General features: G+C 38.0%; 1 protein-coding gene across 1 annotated transcript in view; it reads right to left on the bottom strand.

The window, feature by feature from the left end:
• The window catches only part of ME1 (malic enzyme 1), a 154,238-nt gene that overhangs the window by 33,311 nt on the left and 98,973 nt on the right, over nt 1-21,954 (bottom strand). The window contains exon 7 of the mRNA XM_059842545.1: nt 2,644-2,753. Within this exon, the coding sequence (XP_059698528.1) occupies nt 2,644-2,753 (110 nt within the window). The remainder of the gene's footprint in view (nt 1-2,643; nt 2,754-21,954) is intronic.

Raw genomic sequence — 21,954 nt, 5'->3', positions numbered from 1 at the left:
AATGTAGAAAAAGTTACAAAGCCTCCTCCAGAGTAAAGGATGTGACCCTACTGTAGCAGGGATTGAGACTGTTTCCAGAAATTCTTAAATATGTCTATAGGTGATCCTTAATGGCCAGTCTTTGGTGGTTTTCTGTGACCAGTGTTTTGGCAGACTTTTTCCAGATGTTCTGCAATCGTCAGTTAGGGGTAGGCTGACCCTGTGTAAATAGCTGTGAGCTAAGAGAGGGCAACTGCATTTGTCCAAGTCAGTACTTGCAGATGGGTATATGCAGCTTGCCATGTTTTCTTTATCTATTTTACTGTCTGTCAGAAATCAGGATCATATATTAGGGTATTTTTTAGACTTGAGATACTGAAAGGTCCTCATTGCATCACTAAGATATATAGGGATCCTTTCTCTGGATATTTTATATAGAGAAAGAAATCTTCAAGTATTTCTATGAAAGATATTAAACATTTCTTTTGATCTTAAAGTAGCTTTCTCTTGAAAAATATTCGTACTAGGAGAAATTCTGTTTAAAATACCATGCAAGCGCTATCTTCAGAAGATGATGGCAAATTAGATGCAGTGTTAGATTTCTTTGCTTTTATTGGCTTGCCACAACTTGTCAGCTTTACTGTTGTAGAAAACACAACTTGCATACAGAGAAAGCCACTCTTTCAAGTAGCCTGGAGAAAGTCATGCTATTTATAATCTGAACATCTCAAAGGATTGATAAAGAAGTTAGCACCATCCATTCTCGTTGCAGTTGCTAGGTGAAAGATCCTTAGGGTTTATAAAGCTGGAAGAGGAAGAGTGATGAAAGATCAATGGGCTGTTATTCTACTTCCACACTACAGGAGATGACATGCTATGAAAAAAAAAGTTACTGAAGGTAACTATGGGGATATGATGACAAATGACAGAGACCAGAAATAAATGCATCCACTTTCACCTCTTGGAAGCTACACAGATATTAAGGATGGAGATCACCCAAAAGTCACAGACATTGTTTGTGAAAATATCAAAGGCCCCATAAGCACAAATTAGATTGCAGAAAATGAATAAATTAAAAGACTGCACATGGCTGCACTTCTAAGGGAGGCTGATATCTGCTACAGCAGCTGAGACAAAAGCCAAAGGGATACCTTCCAACACTTCTGAATGTCAAGACACCTCCTTCTAAGGTGCAGGAGAGAGAATGAAGTGGTTTGAAAATGCAAATACACAAAAGGCCTCATCAAGTAAGTTTTCCCATAGTTGGTACACTCTTGCTGAAAAACTCCCATTTCTCTAAAACCACATTCTACTTGAGTCTCTTTCTGATTTGGATTAAGAACCTTCATTCTGCAAGGAATGGAAATTCCCTGTGGGAACCAGGCCTCTAAACAACCAGGGAAACTTCGAGATGCTCTTTGGCCTGCTATAATGAAGTGCTGTAGCCATGGTTACACTCAGACCCTTCAGGGTGGGAAGCACCATGCATCTTACAAAAGGAAATTATATTTTGTAATTAGTTTATTTCCCATCTGGGAGGTTGTCCTCCATAACCTGTTTCAGATGCAGAAGTAGAACTCAATCAGGCTTATAACAGGAACAAGGTTTATGTGGATAGTCAAATCCCTAACAACAGACAGAAAAGGACTATTTGAATCCACTGCCATGTACTGAGTCACTGAATATGACCTAGGTCCTAAGCATGACTCAATAAGGATTTCTGGAAAACTCCAGCTCCTAACAGTTGGCTTAAAGTGTCACTGAAAGCCATAAGAAATGAAGACAGGTTAACTTCCATTTTTGACATGTCACTGCTGAGACCTTCATATACCCAAGGAAACATCAGGGATAAGAGGTAGCTGGATACCCAGGGCCCTCTCTGGATACCTCTCTCCAGCAGCTCATCTGACTTCAGACTCCTCTCAAGGCTGGAAGCCACTGCCATAGAGAAAGTTATTTTACAGTGCTCTTTTTCTGACCAGATATAAAGCAACCCAAGTAGTAGCATACACCACCTTCAGCCCTACTTGTCTGTCTTCTTGGGAGGGAGGGATGAGGTGCCTGTTTAGATTGAGCACTAGGGAATCCCCCTGGTTGACATTTCCCACCCTAGATTTTTTCCTTTTTCCAGCTCATTCCACAAATGATTCAGATGGGAAAAAGAGAGTCAAGGGGATCATTTCCATCTAAAACTGAGTGAGATTGTAAGGAAAATTACATTAATATTTAACTGAGTTGTCAGCTTAAGAACTGAAAAACAGTTTGACATTTATCAATCCAGTTGCGTGGAGGAACAGTGGAGCTGTTGTCACTGAAGTGACAAAAAGCCAAGAAAGTACAGTCCAGGTTTGAGCTTTGCCATTTGCTCAAAGAAGTCAGTAATTTATATGGGGAAAGCCATTCACATATTAAACTATTAAAAAACCCCGAAACCTGAAGAGCAAACATCTAAATAAAGTATGAGGTGTAAATGTGAGATGAAAGGTTAAGAGCAAATGCAGCTCACCAAAAATTCATGCTGAGGAAACCCAAGGCAAAATGTGACATGTACATCTATAAATATCACAATAAAGTTGATAGATTTTTTTTTTCCCATCTGGAAATTAAGACTTATTTTTCTGACTTGTGGGAACAACAGTGAAGAGAAGAGAAAAAGTTTGTTACCTTGAATGTCATCATTGAAAGTGCAATACTTGTTACGGTACTTATGCAGGAGGCGGAATGCATTGGCATTAGCAAAATCCTCAAACTGAATGAGGCAGTTCATTCCATATCTAGAAAAACAAGAAATTATGCATTATGTTAAAAATGGTTCACAATTATACATTAAAATGCTAGTAACATTTGAGGTCAGATTTTGAATGCAAGTATAATGTGAATCATACAACTCTTAATATGTTTCTGTTATATTCGTTATCTTTACGTTCATACAGACTATTTAGAAGGCAAATTCATAATACTAATAGTATTTACTCAGTTCTAAGTTATGAACAGAAGATCACCCTTTGCAGACATCTCAACAGAAGTATCCACTGAGCAATTACCTAGTGAACAAAAAAAAGATCCCTCCCAACACAAACCACGCTATAATTCTGTGGTTGTATTTTTTTCTTTTTTAATATGGAAACTCAAGACTCCTGGCACTAGATTTGTGTGTCAATAATTAGTATATCAATAAGTATATCAATTAGTATTCAATAATTGTATGTCAATAACAAGTCATCAATTGCCCTGCTGTACTAGTAAGGATAGTCCTAAAATGAAAGTTAGTAAGAAGTTAAATTAAATTAATATTACCACTATAGATCATGGAATGGTTTGGATTGGGATGATCATCTTAATGATCCTCTTGTTCCAATTCCCTACCATGGGCAGGGACATCTTTCACTAGACCAGGTTTTTCAGACCTTTATCCAACGTTGTCTTGAACACTTGCAGAGACAGGGCATCCACAGCTTCTCTGGGCAACCTGTTCCAGTGCCTCACCACCCTCAGAGTAAAGAATTTCTTCCCAGTATCAAACCTAATCTTACTTTCAGTCTGAAGCCATTCCTCCCTGTCCTGTCACGACATGCTCTTGTAAATATTGCCCAGTCCCTATAAGCATTTTCAGTAGTACTGTTTCTGGATTCTTTGCATACCAGTCACATATGGCACTTTCAATTACTTTCTTACAACAAAAGCAAAAAAAACTCACAAAGCAATGAAAATATATCTACAAAAACTACATAAAGACTGGATTCAAGCTCACAGACATTTGCAAGAGGGCAAGATCTCAGCAGTACAATCTCAAACCTGACTGAGCTAAAGGAGGCTTTCCTTATTTGCTAACAGCATAAATGCATGAGAGACAGTCAAGCTATCAATTCATACTTCATCCTGAAAAGCAATACAAACATATCGTGAGCAGTTCAGTGTAAATACATTAACTGAGTTTTTCTTTAAACCATACACATGCTTGGCAAGCACATTAAGCAAAGCTATCAGTACTTTAAAAAAAACAGAAATTCCTGTGACTAAACTCATTTCCATGGAAAACACATATTTACAGCCATATTACAATTAGCCAAATCTATGGGGATTCCACTGGCAGGAATGGTAATCCTTACTGAAATAAATACATCTTCAGGTTTGATGGAAAAACCTGGACTTCTTCAGCAGCATAATGACAGGCAACTGTTTAAAAGAAAATTTGGCAAGTCCAGTACTGTAAATCACTACTGAGTTCAAATAAAAAAAATAGAGCTAATTTCTAATTAATTTAAATTTCTAACCTGCTTCAGTTTCTGACATAAATTTCTGTGACTCCATAAGGGACCAGCAGTTGACAGTTGCATAATAATATGAAACTAATGAGATTATCACTCTGGAATCCTGGAGCTTGGTTATATGTGTTTCTTGGATGGCATTAGGCTGGTCTGTTTCTTTATTTTACCATATATAACATTCCATTTTCTCATCAGCATTTTATTTTTCTCTGTTTTCTTATCCATTACCTTTGTAGACAAAGACCAAAACTCCCTCTGAGTTATATTAAAAGAGTGTCCCTGTAGAAAATAATCATCCTATATTGGCCACACTATCCATATGAATTCTCTGAGCCAGATACCGTGGCTGTTTAATTAAAATGGAAAAAATGCAGGCAGTCTAACTCTGGGCCTCTGAGATTATGGCATCATAGCAGAAAAATTTCTAAGCAGCATTCTTCTGCATAGCACGTGTAACACCTGACATCCAGGTAAAAACCTGAGACTTCAGTGCTGCACACAACCAGCAGTACCTCATAAGACTTGTGAATTTTGAGGTCTGTGTTCTCAAAAAAAGAGGCAAGAAAATTATGCACTATTTCTCTGCTTAGAGTATTCTTATCCTCAAAAGCACTAATAGATGAGACATACAGATGAGGTAATACAAAATAGTTAATATCAAGCATTCCAGAAAATCCCTTAGCAATAAGGAATTGGCTACAAAGGTGCCACACAGTTCTGGAAGCAGTGATCATACCAAAAGAGCCATCAATTCCTCTATGACCTCCACATCTTCGTATCGCAATCATTTAAAGCAAAAAGTTGAGCCAAAACCTAAACCACTATTTTCCCTCCTGTATCACTCTGCAATAACCTTCCACCCTTCTCACACTCTGATGAACAGTTTTTGTTTCAGCAATTTGCGCACTATAAAGGGTAACTGCTTGAATCAATGCTCATGGAAGCAGAACATGTCCTCTCTGTTTGCAACTCATACCCTGCTGTCATTGCACATTTTTGGCCTGGATCTGCACCTCCTTACAGGTGGATAGGGAACACAAATGACTGCAAGAAGAGAAGGGAACCAAGCCCTTTGGTGCTTGTCCATGTGCAGTCATCAAACCCTGCCTTTCAAACCACTCAAATTCCAGCAACTGTGGGCCGCTACAGTTCTGTGAGACATATTATCTTTCAAACATTGTGAAAAGAGAAAACAAAGGCTGCAGCTATCCTAAAGTTTGACCATGTCAACATTTTTCATCAATACTAGATAAAGCACAAACTGACCTCACTGCTCACTGAGCTTACTCCGATGATACAGAGTGCCTGATCAGGAAGGCGCAGACACCAGTAATAGATGTGCTACAAACAAAAGCACCACATTTAAAACCACCGTTCAGTGACTCTGGTTGACTACTAAAAGGGAGCATGTTAAAAGACAGCAACTTCAGGCATGTCAAGAAGATTAGGAGACAAAATTAGAAGAAATTGTCATGACAGAAAACTCTCTAAGAGGTAACTTTTATTTCAAAAGTGGTGGACTACCTATTTAATATGATAGTGTGAAAGAAAAGAGTGTACTGCTTATTTAAACGAAAACCATTTTATTTTGAATATGTCACCAGCAGCAGAGTTCCTGAAGCAAGCAGACATTTTATTCAGTTACAATGCTGCACAAATGGGGGTGGGAGTGTAGATCTGCAGAAAGGCTCTGCAGAGGGATCCAGCTAGGCTGATCTACAAGGCAACACAGTACTATGAGGGTCAACAAGACCAAGTGCCGCATCCTACACTTAGGTCACAACAACCCCATGCAGGGCTACGGGCTGGGGGAAAAGCAGCTGGAAAGCTGCCACACAGAAAAATACACGGGGATGCTGATTGACAGCGGCTGAACATGAGCCAGCATGTGCTCAGGTGGCCAGGAAGGCCAATGGCATCCTGACCTGTATCAGCAATAGTGTGACCAGCAGGACCAGGGCAGTGATTGTTTCCCTGTGCTTGGCACTGGTGGGGCTGCACATCAAGTGCTGTGTCCAGTTCTGACCCCCTCAACTCAGGAAGGACATTGAGGCGCTGGAGCGAGTCCGGAGAAGGGCAATGAAATTGGTGAAGAGACTGGAACACAACTCTTGTATGGAGCAATTGAGGGAGCTGGGATTCTTTAGCCTGGAAAAAGGAGACTCACAGGTGACCTTATCACTCTCTACAACCAGCCACAAGAAAGACGCAGCCAAGCTGGGGTCAGCCTCCAGGCAAACAACAGGATAAGAGGATACAGTCTCAAGCTGCTCCAGGGGAGGTTTAGATTGAACATTAGGAGGATTTCTTCACAGAAAGGGTGATTAGATATTGGAATGGGCTGCCCATGGAGGTGGTGGAATCACCATCCCTGGAGGTGTTTAAGGAGAGACTGGATCTGGCACTTAGTGCCATGGTCTGGTTGACATGGTGGTGTTTGGTTATAGGTTGGACTTGATCTCAGAGGTCTTTTCCAACCTGACTCTGTGATGTGAGTCACATAAAACATATAATGCCTAATGGCTTGCTCAAACCAGAGCCAACACTTCCTGCTATCATTGCTTCTGACCCAGGGATACATAAGGGATAACTGGGGATATGGAGGAACATGTAACCAACATGAATGTTCATACTGAAAGGTGGTATAAATAAATGGAAGAAAGAACCTATCCAGTGGGCAACAACTGTCTTAACCAGAAGAAACTATGGGATCTAGTTCTACACTGTCAAACTTAAAAACAAAACAAAACAAAACAAAACAAAAGAACATTCCTCTTTAGTGTGCAACCATAACAAATGCACTAATGAATTCTTTGATATTTTTGTGCTCTGGAAAACACTTCTCTGATAGCAACAGCTTGGCTTGAGTCCCACCTAGGACTGATAGACTTTTGCAAGCAAGGGTTGTGTAGCTGTGAATTCCTGTCTTCTGGCTGTTAAGGATGTGTCACTGCAGTAGCTGATTAAATAAATATAAATTGTCTCTAGAAAGTGATAATCCAGATCACTATTTCCCCTTGTAAATCCTGTTTTGTCACCCACGCCTTTCTGTGTACTTGGATTTTAGATTCCTGCTCCAAGTCACACAGGCAGTCTGAATCAGGATCCAACTGGATAGCAGTTCAAAGCCGTATTTCCTTTGTTTTGTTATGAAGAGAAAATGCAGACAAGAGGTGGCAAGCATGCAACATCATATTTGTCATCAAGTATGGGAGGCAAATGCTGGACAATGGATTAAAATGAACCATCCCACTGAATAACCTGGTTGCCAAAAAGCATCTCCAATTCTTTTCCCAATGTACAACATATTTTTTGTGTCAGTCTTAGCTAAATTTCCTCCATTTATAAGTAAATTTATATTCAGTTGTCTATGACAACAATGTTAACGTTCCAAATAATTCTATGGAGTATATCTTTATGTAACAGGCTGGAGAAAAATGTCCACAGCCCCATAACCATCCCAAATATACAGTACAAGTATTTTGGCAACTCAATGCTCTTAAGACCTCAACAAGGAAAACCCTCAAGAATCTGGCTTTTTGTGACAGTGGGAGCTATAAAAGTTTGGGCATAATTTTGAATTCAAACCATATGATCAGTAAAATCCATGCTTACTTCTACAGCTAAGAAGGTTTTCTGGATGTATATTTGGATCATTTGCTCTTACTGCCAGCCATTGTTTTGGAAAGCTTCCTAAAGGAACAAGTGGTTGCTTTTTAGGTTTTTAAAACTTCCAAACTCCTATTTGACTACTTTTTTTTTTTTTTTTTGTTCATACATGCCTGGAACTGAAAAAGCCTTAGAAACCCTCAGAATTGGTTGCTGCCCCCCATTCCTAAGAAGGAACAAACCAAACTGATAGCAACATTGGCACTGTGTTCCTTGCCTTGTGCGTCATGCAGCTGCCCTGCCAGCCAGAACCATTTATAGTCCACGAGGACAATGTGGAAATTATCTCCTTCTTCCCTGCTCCAAATGCTGTAAGCTTGCTCATTACCATGTATCCCACTGCTCAAAACAGATTTAAAGCATAAAGAACACTGCTACAAACTCCTCTTTGTGCAAGGCTTTGCCTGGATGCCTCCCTCTTAACAACTCTTAGGACAAGGGTGTCTCCTCCTCTTCCTCTGCTCCAAGCTATCTTTAACTTCATTTCACAGGCAATGAAACTGCTGCAATGAGGTCATACATCTATCCCAGCTCCTCTTCCACTACAACTGTAACCCACTACTTAAATTCAAGGCAACTGAACCAGGGGGTTAGAGTTTTGCACAATAAATGCTACATATATATTCTGTGGAAAAGGTGGCCCAGATGAGATACACTCCAGCAAACACCCCAGCCCTTCTGCAGCAGATGGTACTACTCAGGCTGCCTCTCCAACAACCTGATGTGCTACAGCTGCACAGGACAAAAATCTGTCCAAGGTGCACTGAGCTCCAGCCAGTTCTACAATGCAAATACCTTTCCAGAAGAGGTATCATTAAATTACAAATAACTTTCTCTGTCCTGAATTGGACCAGCAAGTCAGACAGGACATTCTTCACAGGAAGAGATTTTCTAAAGAACTTAATAGAAACTGTCAGCATCTCCGCTTTCCACATGAAGGACTCTGCTTAAAATTCCTTTTTTTATTCCCCTGTAGGCAACCATTGGTTTTATTTTAGCTACAGAAAGCACGTACTTTCATAGGACTGTTTTTCATAGCCATTTTCCATTTCCAATCCTTTCCTCAATGAGCTCAGTCCATATCCAAAGTGGGCATGGAGACGTGGGAGATGGCAGCATTTAGCACCCACTCTAGTACCAGCAGCAGACCCTTTCTTCATTCACATTTCCTTAAGGAAATAAAATTCTACTAAAGGTTTCCGTATTAGTGTTCCCTGGCACAACCACAGTGCTCTGGCACTGTACCAGTGCTTCTAACACTCCTCTGCAAGCTCCTTCCCTGTCCTGAACATATGTGGTATTCATTTCCATGGCCTTTTTATCCCAGGAGTACTGAGGGGAATGGGCTGGAGATGACTCATAATTTTCTCCCTTTTTTCCCCCCCAGCCAACAGCATGGCTCCAGGTGTGGACTTCACAGCGCTGGGAATAGAAAGGCTTAGGAACAGAGCAGTGCTTATTTAGGAAGGTCTTGAGGGTGGTGGTCCTAGACGTTGTCATTCATAAGTAGAGGAGCAAAACCAGATTCTCTGCCCACAGTCATGCCCTATATCCATAAAGGGCTTCTCTTAAGATAAAAGGTAATTAAATCATAAGCTTTTGTGGTATGCTAACACTTGCTACAAGAAAAGAACAGTTGCTGTTTATAATCTAATTTGTCATCAGACATTTGTGTGGTTGCATCACACTGTAGCAGGGGCTACTTGCTCTTTAAACTGAAGTCTTTCAAAGTCCATCCTACTGAGACAATAAGTTGACAACAGTTCTAAACACACCCACTCCAAGTTTTTGTGCATTTTCAAATTGCTGTTGAAGGATTAATATGGATGCTCACTAGTGAACCTGAACTAGATTTCTTCAACTTCAATACCTGATGGAATTAACTACCAAATGTCTTAGTACTGTAATATATAAAGGCTTCAAATGAAGTAAGTTACCACATTGTAAAATTTTATTTATTCTTGTTGCAATACTATTTGGCTTTTATTTTTTGATTTTGATATTTGTTCTAAAGTATACCACACGACAATATTGTCAGGAACTGGGCTTGATCATAACTTAGATGTTTCCAGTTCACATGTATAGACTTTTAGAACAGAATAAGGTAGGGTGATGTGAATGAATTATTAATGGAAACATGTGCACTACTGGAAGCAGCAGCAAAACAGAGCTGAAAATGGCAACACACAAGGATAACAAAGAACAAAGCCGACTGAAGGAAAATTTAAAATGTTTCATTTACATCAAGATGAGCAGGCCTGAGCTCTGGTAAGGCCAGAGCAAAGACACCTCTGGGACCAGGACCCTGCACCTTGAAAACAGCAACAATCCCTACCACAGTACATCACTTGTGCCACTCTTTATCCTACAGGCCCAGCAGGAAGTCATTTCAATCTGAAGAAATTCAACGTGAGGACATACAGACAGAAAAAATTTATGGAGGCTGAAGTAAGAAATATCCTGAGGCAAAATAAGCATGCCAGCACAGCTGCTGGATCTTAAAGGCATAGAAGGCCTGTATAAAATCAAATATATCACCATTTATCACCAGAAGCCCAGAGAAAGCATTGAGGACGTGATAGCCAGGGTGCTTTTGCCTTCAATGTCACACATGAGCAACCCTGGTCAGACCATATAAACACAAACACGATGCTTTGAATATGTAGGTATGAGACTGATTAATAAAATCAAATTTTTGGAACACTCTTGACATAAATCCACCTCTCTCTTCCATAAGAACTTTCACTGAGTGCTGTCTAATCAATTTCCTATGGTGGATTGTGTCAAGCTCTCTGCTGTGAAACATTCCTCTCAGCAGGAAGGCAGACGGATGACAAAGAACTGAAATACAGCATAATGCACATTATACAAATAAATTGCACTCTTCAAAGTTCACAAAGTCAGACGTGAGCCAAATTCTTAGATTTAGTTCTTGACATGCCCAAACATCAGCCCCAGAAGACCAGATCACTGCCATGAAAAAATACACCACACAAACTTCCACAAATGCAGAGGTAGGAGGGCTTGCCTAACACTCAAATCGGAAGAGGCAGAAAACTATATTGTATATTTTGGTAGTTTTCCCCCTTAGGGAAAAAAATAGTTCCATGTGAATTTTCAGTAAACAGCAAATTGAATTACTGTGATGGTTTCTCATGAATTTGTACTGGTCCACTTGTTACCTGATCCTGACCCCACCTAAGTCAAAAGCAAAACTCCAGGAGCCTGAAAATGTAATTCCACTTGTCTCCTAGCTATTCTACTGCTTTTTCCAGTGTTACCACTTAGCTGATTTAACTGTGACTTAGACCAAAGAACAATCTCAAATTACCTTCAGTTTTACATTCACTTAAAAGAGATGAGGGCAGATTTGAAACAGATGACCTGAGATTTTTTATTTTTTTTTCTTTTCAACCTCTTCAATTCTTCTTTAGAGACTTGGCACTGTTACAGTTTTGGCTGAGGGAAGGAATGGTACTGAACAGATGGATTGGTCAAGTGTCTGAGCAGACTAAATCAGAAAAACAGAGAATCAAGAAAGAAATCCATCTCAGCTGGAAACAGTAAGCAGTTTTAGTCCTCATGAATCTTTAGCTGTAGCTAAAGGTGTGTGTCACTTCTTCCCCCTCCAAAAGATAGAGTGGTCTTTGTTAAACCCTTCAAGCTTGCTTTTAAAATTTTAATTAAATGGCTTTATGCTAAACCAAAAAAGAACTGTTGTTATCAAAAAAAAGAATGTAAAATGCATGACACTGTTTGATAAGTAATCCTACACAACTTAAAATCATTTGAATCTAGTTTCAAATTGATGTTTCCTGTTACTTCACGACTGCAATCTTTAAAAGTTACGGACTATTACTGTCTGATTAAAATTGTCAGCAATTTTACTTTGCCAAGAAAAATACCATAAGTTCTGAGGTTTGCCCTGGTGTTGGTATGCATCTGTGCACCCTACAAATTACATTTTTAATGCTCTTTATTTTGCAAAAGTCATCAAAAAGAAATAAGTACAGCAGCACTTGAATGGTGGTCAACAATTGCACAGAGCTGTCACAGGGAATTCCTCTACAGATCTTTTAGTAAGAAAGATATTGTGTTACATATATTACTATTCATAATTACTGTGATTGGTGGAACCCTCTTTTCCAAGAAACCTGCATTTCTAAATTCAGGCAAGAGATGTTTCTCTGGACACATTCTCAGATTTCTGTATGAAAAGGAGAGCTGCTCTTAGAAAAGGTAAAGGTTTCAATTTGGCTGGACAAATGAGATTTGCATTGATTGTATGTGGCATTTTGCTTATACGAGATGAATTTTCTTGACAATGAACCTTCATATATTCAGTGCCCAGACAGCAACTTTTCCCACTTTCCAAAGTGGAGAAGGGTCTGGATTATAGGGAAAAAAAAAAAAATATTCTTGGCTCATAATCCTACACAAAAAAGTTTCCTAATAATTTTAATTGTATTTATTTAACTGAATCTAATAGTATTGAAAGACACAAAGACACTAAATACACTAATTTAACAAAGATTAATTTATTAAGATATTTACTTAAACATAAATAGAATAGAATTCCAGCTTTGCTTTAACTTATGTGCCTGCTTTGATGCCTCAGTGAATCAGGCCTGAATGATTTATGGCAAATGCCTTTTTGGAAAAGGTATTGTATCTTTTGCCAGAATCTAAAGATTGCTAAGTAGACTTAGGAGGTTGAACCAAGATGACTGCAATTCCTTATATATTTGATTATATTTGTATGAGATTATAGGTATTTTTCCCAAAATAAAAGAGGCAGCTGGATAGCCAAATTAGTAGAAAGCCTGGGGCAGCACATCTGCTCTTTCCCTCTCTACTTAAGGTATAATGAACAGATGGAAATCTCAATTCCACCACTGACAGCCTTCATCTTGACTGTTAAAAGGCAAAGAAGTAATGAGCTTTCAGAAATGTCAAAAGGAGGTTGTAAGAGGAATACTTAAAGCATTTCTGATAGATGAAGTACACTCCAAATATTTGTACTGTTTGATCATTTATGAAACACACATCTTTTCCAAGTTCTTGATGGTGTTTTTAAGGCACTAAAGTATCTTGTCTACCTGCAAAACAAATTGCACTTGAGAGTAAAGAAGCACATTGGAGGCTAGACTGAAGAAATGGAGAATGTAGAATTTTAAGAAAAAGGGAGCTTACTGTTTTCAAAGCATTATTTAGACAACATACTGTTTGACTTGAGGAACTGTGACTGTTACAGTGGAATATTACAGAATCACAGAATGGCTGAGGCTGGCAGGCACCTCTGGAGATCATCTCACCACCCATCCACTCAAGCAGGGTCAGCGAAAGCAGGCTGGGCAGACCACATCCAGACAGCTTCTGGACGCTGCAGGGACACAGACTCCACAACTCCTTTGGGAAACCTGTGCCAAGGCTCAGCCACCCTGACAGTAAAATGGTTTTTTCAATGCTGAAATTTCTCTTACATTTGTGTCTTATTTTCTCCTGTCCTGTCATTGGGCACCACTTATAAACAGCTTAGCTCAGACGACTTTAAATCCTGCCTTCCAATATTTGTACACATCTGTGAGCTGCTGCTTCACTGGAATAGACAGCCCCAGCTCCCAGTCTCTCCTCACAAATGTAAATTCAAAAGTGAAGGATGCTACTCTGGATTAAAAAAAAATAAAATTAAAAAGCCATAGCTAATGGACATATGCTACTGCTGAGCAACTATCACAGCCAAAAAGGTTAACATAAATAAAGTCTGATCAGATAAGGGATTATCAAGTATGGATAGAGCAATCTCACCTTTATATTTTTTACAGTATAAATAACACTATAATGACCATTTCTGATGTCTGTAGTTAAATATTTAAATATCAAACCAAATTGATTCTAACTAAATGCCTCATTTTATGTAGAAGGCCGAACTCATTCATGAAAATGTCTTCTGTCTTAATAAACTTGTAATATACTGACCATGGCTAAAAAAAAATACTTAAATAACATGGAACTCCAAACATTTAATTGACATGCTCAGCACTCATCCCACTTAGTGGGAAGACTGAAAGGGCTAACAAAAGGTAGGTGTTAAATGGCTATCTGAAAGAAACAAAGAAAAGTTGCATTGCAGATGTAGCAGGGGAAGGTATTTCACATTAATGGAGAAAAAACCCCAATCCTCCTAAGCAAAACATGAAAAAATGAAAGGTAGCAGAGCTGCCTAACTAAAGCAGAGATGAAGTAGAGGTAGCAATAAAGCTGTGTAGAACCACGAAAGAACAAAAACTATTCTTGGTACAGGAAAGCCAATAAAGATATTTTCTCCAGAGGAAGTGTGAACACAGCGCATCAGAGGAAGGAGAATTTGGCAGCAACATTTGGACCACCTGGAAGGAAACCCGGTTTGTATCACAAAGGCCAGAAAGTTCTGTAATCCACAAGGGAGAGTATCCAAGACTATAAATGTTTTGGAATCTATTCCAATAAAACATAAACACAGAGAGGAATTATGCCCAGGTCCTACACATCCTAGCGAGATGAGAGAGCACTCTTACTTCCTTGGAGCAGATGGGTGGGTTCTGTTTGAATAGCATTTCTGGTGCCATTTAATTTTCCACCTCAGTACTACTCAGCAGAAATTAAGTATCAATAAAAATGGGCAATGTTTCCAGTGCACATCACGTAAGATACCCCAAACCAGATAAGATTATAAAAATCAATGTAAGCATGTGTTCAACCAAACTCTTTAGGTTTGGGAATGGCAACCTGCCATTCCTCCGACAGCATTTTTCCCTCTTTCTGCCCTTCCCTAAGTAGATTTGATACAAAACAGTGAAAACATGGATTGTATCTTCTATACCTTGCATTATTGTAGGAGTATCAGACGCTTTCTAAAGATAAAAGCACCAGGCACTTTTGGGCCACAAATTTACTATCCTGTATTAAAAAGCTTTTCCAATCAGCTCTGCAAATGAAACTGCAACCAAAGTTAATAAACACACATTTAATCTGCAGCAGTTGGCATCAGCAAGCTACAGGAAATCATTTACTTTCAGAAGAAAACTAAATTTAATAGAAGTTCAGAAGGGCTTCACAGGCTTTGCATAGTTGCCTTTAAGCACACTTCTCCTAGACTTGTGATGGTTGGCCTAAAACTGGAGCTCCATCCACTCAATTATAGCACATTTTGCATCTCCCTTAGCACACATGGTTTTCTGACCAGTCACATCAGCATTACAAAAGTAAGTTGTGACTACTTAGTTGCTCTCTGATGTCACATGTGATGATTGATTTAAGTTATTCCGGACCAGGAAAGGAGTGGTTCGCACACTAAAAAAGCTCCAAAAGCTTTCTTAGATCAATGACCACATAAAATCAGTTCAGAACTAATCAGAATTGCTTAAACAAAAATTTTTCCATAAGAAATTTGGTATTATATAAAGGTAAGAAAGAAAACAAAACTGAGAGAACACTTTTCTTAAGTACTCAAGTAATTACTGTTTTGAAAATATTAACCAGAATTTAAGAGAAAAATCACATTTTATTACTACAAGCTAAACAAATTTTTCTACTTTACTGATATGGTTTACTTAAGTCATAATGTTCAAAGCTCCACACAAAGAGTAAAGCTTCAAAGATTAATCAAAACTCCTTTAATGGCTCCTCAACACTCCAAAAGTTGCCAGCACTATAATTATTTAAACAAAGTCAAGACTTTACGTATTAACTTCAAAATCACTCCTAATTAGATTTTTACTGGGGAAAAATTGGAGGAATGTTTATGAACTTTGCCACAGAACTGGAATACTCAAGCTCAATAAAATGGTATATTTGTAAGGGTAATGTTTTTTCCAGAAGTCATCATCAAGAAGTAACAGTGCTCTTGCTTTCATTGCAGAAACAGAAGCGTTCTGGAATCCCGAGAGAAAGAGAAAGTATGAACATTGTATTTTACATTGAAAAACTGGCAACACTTCTAGCTCACCTACACTGGACATATTATTACTGCCTGTGCTAGTGGCTACAGTTACTCTTTATCATGGTAAATTTAGCTTTCTTAAAAACTGCCTTTGAAGTAAGTTCAAACTTTTCAGTCCCAACTATCTCACTGGTAAATTTATATTCAAATATTTATTAAAAATGACTGGAAAAAAGGTTAATTGGAGACTAAATTAAGGTCCCAGAAGTGTTCTAACTCTATTTTAACATTTTAAACAGGTGGTTAGAAGTTCTAAATGGCTCTTCCTCATCGTCTCCTCAAATATTTGAGATCCTGGGGATTATATCAATGATCTCAAAAGAGCACTGTATAAAATTATAGCTCTTATAATCAGGAACTAAATAAGAAAAGGAAGTGGCTGCATGCTCCTCAGAACTGTTTAAAATCCTCTGCTAAGACAAATACCACCTATCCTTTTCACACTATTATTTACACTTTCCCCAGGGAACATCAGACATGTACCAAATGGTCTCCCTATGACTGTCACAGAGTGAAGGAAGAAATTCATGTTTAAGATATTATTTTGCATTATAGGAGCAGCACACTGAGATGCACTTTTTCTCTGATTTTATTTCAGGATTTTTAGAGCATAACACTACATCTAAACCAGAACCCTTGGATAAGGCTGTGGCATATTGACTTTGCAGAATATATGTGCATTTCAAATTAGCTGGCTCATATACCACCTACAGTGGGCTGCAAAAGTAGGACACACCAAATAGTTCAAAAGACTATTTTTTATGGTTTTACTAAATTCTATTACTAACCTCATTACTTGCTTTTTGTATATAACTCACTTATATACTTTGATTTTTCAAAATTAATTCAACAAAAAATCTTTGTATCTATTTTACTGGGCTTGTTAAATTGCTTTTTTGGAGATGAACTGTTGGAATTCTTATTGGATTCAAGCACCATTGAAGATACACTGAAACTAGACCCAGGTCACACCTTTTTAGAAGGATTGGAGGGAAGGGAAGTTTTATACTCATTCCAGATTCTCTTTTTGGTGTTTGACACAAAAACTTTCTATTAATTTCAATTACTGGTAAATTCTATGACTTCTATGATCCAAAGTCATTAACATGTATATGTATTCCAATGACTTCGGAGAATTGATAGGCATGTTCAGGTTCTCTTGCCCAAAAAAATATATATTGGTTACTTCAGTAAGTCCCTTGCTCATGATGTATTGATGAGAGATCCATCTGCCTTTTAAGATTAGTTAATATTCCTTTTCATTAGCCAATAATCTGACTTTCAGTCTTTATTGTCCAGTGAATATTGAAATGTTCACATCCATAGTTAGAATTATTTGGTCTGTTTGAGTGTATTATATAGACAATAGTGTAGCACCTGCTGAGAGGAGTTTAAGACTGACAGTTAATGCAACTTTACTATTTTCTGGGGTTACTCATTCACAAAACTACAGGGTTGGATTCTCTAGCTTCCTAAGACTACCAGGCATACCAAAACCCCAGAACCTTAAATCATAGAAGAAATTAAAGAACTTTGCTTGCAGAGATGAATCATCCTGCCACTTAATGCCAGCCAGAAACTTAACTTCTGAGTAACAAAAGGGAATTTAAGAGGTTTTGCAGAAAAAATACATGCATGTGGGAAAAAAAAGGGCAAAGTATTCTACTACCGTGCAACGTCTACACTATGCAATGAAGTGCATAAAAAAGAAAATCAGGGTGGTTTTTTTATTTCTGTAATGCTTTCTTGAGAATAAAGAAGCTCAGGTAGAGCTTCCTTAGCATGGCAATTATTATTACATATCATAAAGCAGGGATTTTCATTTGTCAGTGTACTTCCTATGACTGAGTTTTCTGAAAGAGGCCTAATAATGTATCTATAGAAATAGATTACATAGTCTAAAAAGTGTAAAAGGTTAATTAGGCTTATTCTGTGTAAATAATATTTCCTATTTCTTTCAACCACGTCTCTAAAGCTATTTTCCCTGTCACCTAATACACGTGACCTTTTTAAAGGCTATGTTTAGGTGATGCCAAGCAGAGAACACTCACAAAAGCCCTGTGTGACCCAACACTCTGAAAATAACTATTTTTTTCAGAAATGTGGGGAGGAAGCAGAAGGAAGGTATTACAATCATTTTTCTTTCAGTCATTCCAGCATCTACATGCACAACCACCCTTCTGGGAAGAAATGCTTGAATGGGGAGAAGTTTTATGAAGAAATGTGAGTTCACAGATTGAATGATGCCTCCAAATTTTACAATATCAGATGAATATCTAAATGTTCATGTTCTCCTGTGGCATCTGAGGTGGCTCCAAAAATCCACCCCTCACTTGCTAGTTGTAGTTCAGTGGATGCATAGAATCCAAAACATACTGAATATAAACAGAACTATGCTGTCAAATGATGTTCCTCTAATGTAAACAGTCATGTACTATCAAAGAATCTCATCTGGGTCCCCTTAATGAAAAGTCTCTTGCTGATAATTTTTCTTGCTGCCTGAGATAGCTTAGAGCATGGCATTTCTATTTCCTCTTGGTCCTTAGTCTCCAAATTCCACCTTTGTGGGACAAAGACAGACTTAGATCTTGGTTTGAATAATGTTTTTATTTGCTGGTAGGCTTTAGGAGCTAAAAATATAAATAAGGTCAGAATGATTATATCATAAGATTTGGTCATACTGGCAGGATCATCTGTATATTAAAATGAAAAAAAAAAAAAATAGAAAGTAAATAGCAAATGTCTCTACTCACTGCCAATAGCCAAAAAAAGAGAAGTTTCCTAACCCTTCATCATATTGAATCATGTGCTCAAGCAATGCAAAAGAAAATGAAAAAAACATTGCTTCCATTTCAAGAAGCTATAAAAGACAGACTGACAAAAAGTAAAAGTGGCACAAAATTGGCACAAAGAAGAATAGGTGTTACACTTTAAAACTGCTTATCTACTTAATTGTACATTCCATTGCAACATTCCACTTAATAGATTAAAAGGATAAGCTACTATAGTAGCAAACACCAGGAAATATCTGAACGTTCATCTATCCTACAATTATCTTGTATTTTCATAATTAATTTTTGTGAGTTGCAACAATCAGCAAAAATTAAAATTTATGTGATTTATATTAATGAAAATGATTAATTGTAAAATGCGTTTTTCACAAGCTTTAGGAGAGCTGCCATCTGACCCCAATTACTTAATGAAAGGATGACCAACTGAACATGGAGAGTGCTGTCAGTAGGGTATCGCACAACTATTGAACATCCTCCTTCAGAGTTCTGGAAGAAACTCCTCCAGGATTCAGGAAAATGTTTTCTTACACAGAAAGCCTGCCAATTTCTTTTTGTTTTCATTTATCTCAGGGCTCTGACAGGCAGCAATAAACTGAATTCAGCCAAAAATTAGGATCAGATGGTGAACTGAGATTAGTTCTACAAACTTCTCTCAATTTGACAAACATAGCAGAAAAAAGGTCTCTCCTCATTCTACATCTCTCCCCTATATGATTTAGGAAGCTAGATCATCTGGACCAAGACATCAGCTACTGTAGTCAGAGGATAATTTTTTTGTTGTTTAATTTATTCAGTTTCTCATTCAAATGCTCACAGGACATTGACACGGATGGATTTTTGGTCAGGAAACACATGTCCATTACCCTGCTTCCCTCCCCCACTTCCCTCAAAAAAGCCAGGAAAGATGTACAATAACTGTAGCTGTCTGCAAAATCTCTTCCCTAGAGATGGGAATAATGAGCTCTTGGAAATGTTTAAAGTCTACTAAATAAGAAAAGCATCTAGCAATGATCTGGTAAAACAGTTTTAAAGCCATGAGAATCCACTCAATATCTCCAGCACGATTATTTTTAACTGAAAAACTAGGACTACAGCCAATTTTATACTTCTGGAATTATTATTGGTTTACAAATTTATACATATTTACATACATATGCATCTTTTAAAAGTCTACATTTTCTGGCATTCCATGTAGACATCTAGGGCTTTAAATCTTCACAAAATTCAGCTAAATAATCAAGTCCCCACCCATCTCTAAGTATTTGAAGTATAGATGTGTCCAAAATGCTTTTAGTTCTTTTCTTTGTCATAAAAAAAAAGGCATACTAAGATTTTGCAAATCCATAAATATTATGTAATTTCTGGGCTAATGAGTTGGAACAGTGATAAGAGACTGTCTCTAGGGATTCCTTCATGAACCTCCTGTGTGGGAGCCTGGATAGTATTGTGAAAGTAGTTAAAACATTTAAATACAGTGAGGGAAATTCAGCTTATGCAGTCTGAGTCGTTGCACAATGTCTATGACGTACAAGCTACTGCACAGCATAAAGACTGTAAATCCCCCACCGACAAACACTCCAAACAACAGCCCTGGATGTCCGTTTGGCAACTTCCACATGTTGCTTCTTACCCTTCAACAACCAACGAAGGCTAGAAGCATCACAAGAGCTATCTTGCACTAGCCACATGCCCAGAGGTGGGCTCCTAGATGCGGCACTCAGCAGCCGAACTTTTCCAAGGTTTGGCAGGAATCTCCAGCAAAAATTCTCAAACCCTTCTGAAGTCATGAGTAATAAATGCCACAGCCTGATCTCCAAAGGAATCTCTTCCCTGTGAGGATGAGTGACACTGAGGCTTTTGCTCTCTCCCACAAAATCTCCCCATCAGCTCTCATATCCAGTCCAAAAAAACCTCTATTGCCCTTTTTTGTAGTTTCAAAGTGCATTAAAGAAAGACTTTCTTAATACACCAAAGTGGTTTTAGATGCTGGAATCCCACATTTTTCCTGATCTTCTTGCAGTTTTTGCTTGGTAGAATTTGAACACAGATCTAGTACATTTTGCTGTACAGGACAGCCTTATGTTTCTGTCAAGAGACAAACAAATTGTTCTCCTAGAAGTACAGGGTATGCCCTAAGCAGAACTATCTGGAACATACCAGATCTCAAAAAAAGCCAAGTTTTCAAGCTGCAGACCCACAAACAAATCATGGAATCCACATTTACTCCATCATTGAAGTCTCCTCAGCAAATTGTACAATCCAAAATGAAAAATATGTACTTCTTTCAACAGAGCCAAAGCTCACAGAAAATAGAATAGTTCCAGTTGAAAGACACCTACAGGAATCATCTATTCTAAGTAATCATCCATTCTATGATTACCCTCAGGGCTGACCCTAAGTAAAGGCACATTATTAAGGCCATTGCCCAAAAACATTGACATTATGTGCTTCTCTTTCCTCCAAGAGATGGCTAGGGAAATACAAAAAAGCTTGTTGGTGCAGAAGTAAGGCTGTGCAAAATTTAATGTTTATCTGGACCCCTCTAAACAGGTTAGCTATGTGTGCCACTACTTGACCAAGCAGATCTAACTGGAAGAGACTAAGCAAGCTGTGAAAAAGGGGGCTGTATCCCCAGCATTAAGACCAGATGGCTGTTACATGGAAAACAGGTGTGATCTGTCACTGGAAAAAAACAGATCCACATGCAAAAAAGGGAAAAAAGGCATGTGGAGGAAATCTTTTTCAAATACATTCCCTTTTATTTACAGTAAAACTCACTTATAATGACAATACACTTTTGACTGTAATTTTATGTTGCAGGGTTAATCAAATAATACATATCTTCTACAAAAACAGTCCCCAAGTTTTCACTTTTTATTTTTGTTTAGTGATATATAACAGATTTGGAATTATACTAACAAAATTAATAGTAGTATAGGAGCAGTCCTCAGGACAGTAGGATACGTGGCGAAAGTCCTAAGTCTGTATTCACCACACAGCTTTTTTTTTGGATATTTTGCAGAATTTAAATCATAAACAGATGTTTGTGGAAAGAAACTGTCTCCTCTTTCTTACATACAATGTATTAATCACTCTAAAATAAGACTATAAAGATAGTATCTTGCTGAGTCCTTTGTACTTAGCAATGTTACTAAATACTCAGTTTACATCCCATTTGGGACAAAGCTTTAGAAGCAAAATTTGGTATGCTTCAGTGATCTACAAAAACAGTTATAAAAACTATTTAAATATTTCTTATTTTTAG

Source organism: Haemorhous mexicanus, chromosome 3, assembly GCF_027477595.1.
Source record: "Haemorhous mexicanus isolate bHaeMex1 chromosome 3, bHaeMex1.pri, whole genome shotgun sequence".
Lineage (NCBI taxonomy): Eukaryota > Metazoa > Chordata > Aves > Passeriformes > Fringillidae > Haemorhous > Haemorhous mexicanus.
This window is presented reverse-complemented; position numbering and strand designations above follow the sequence as displayed.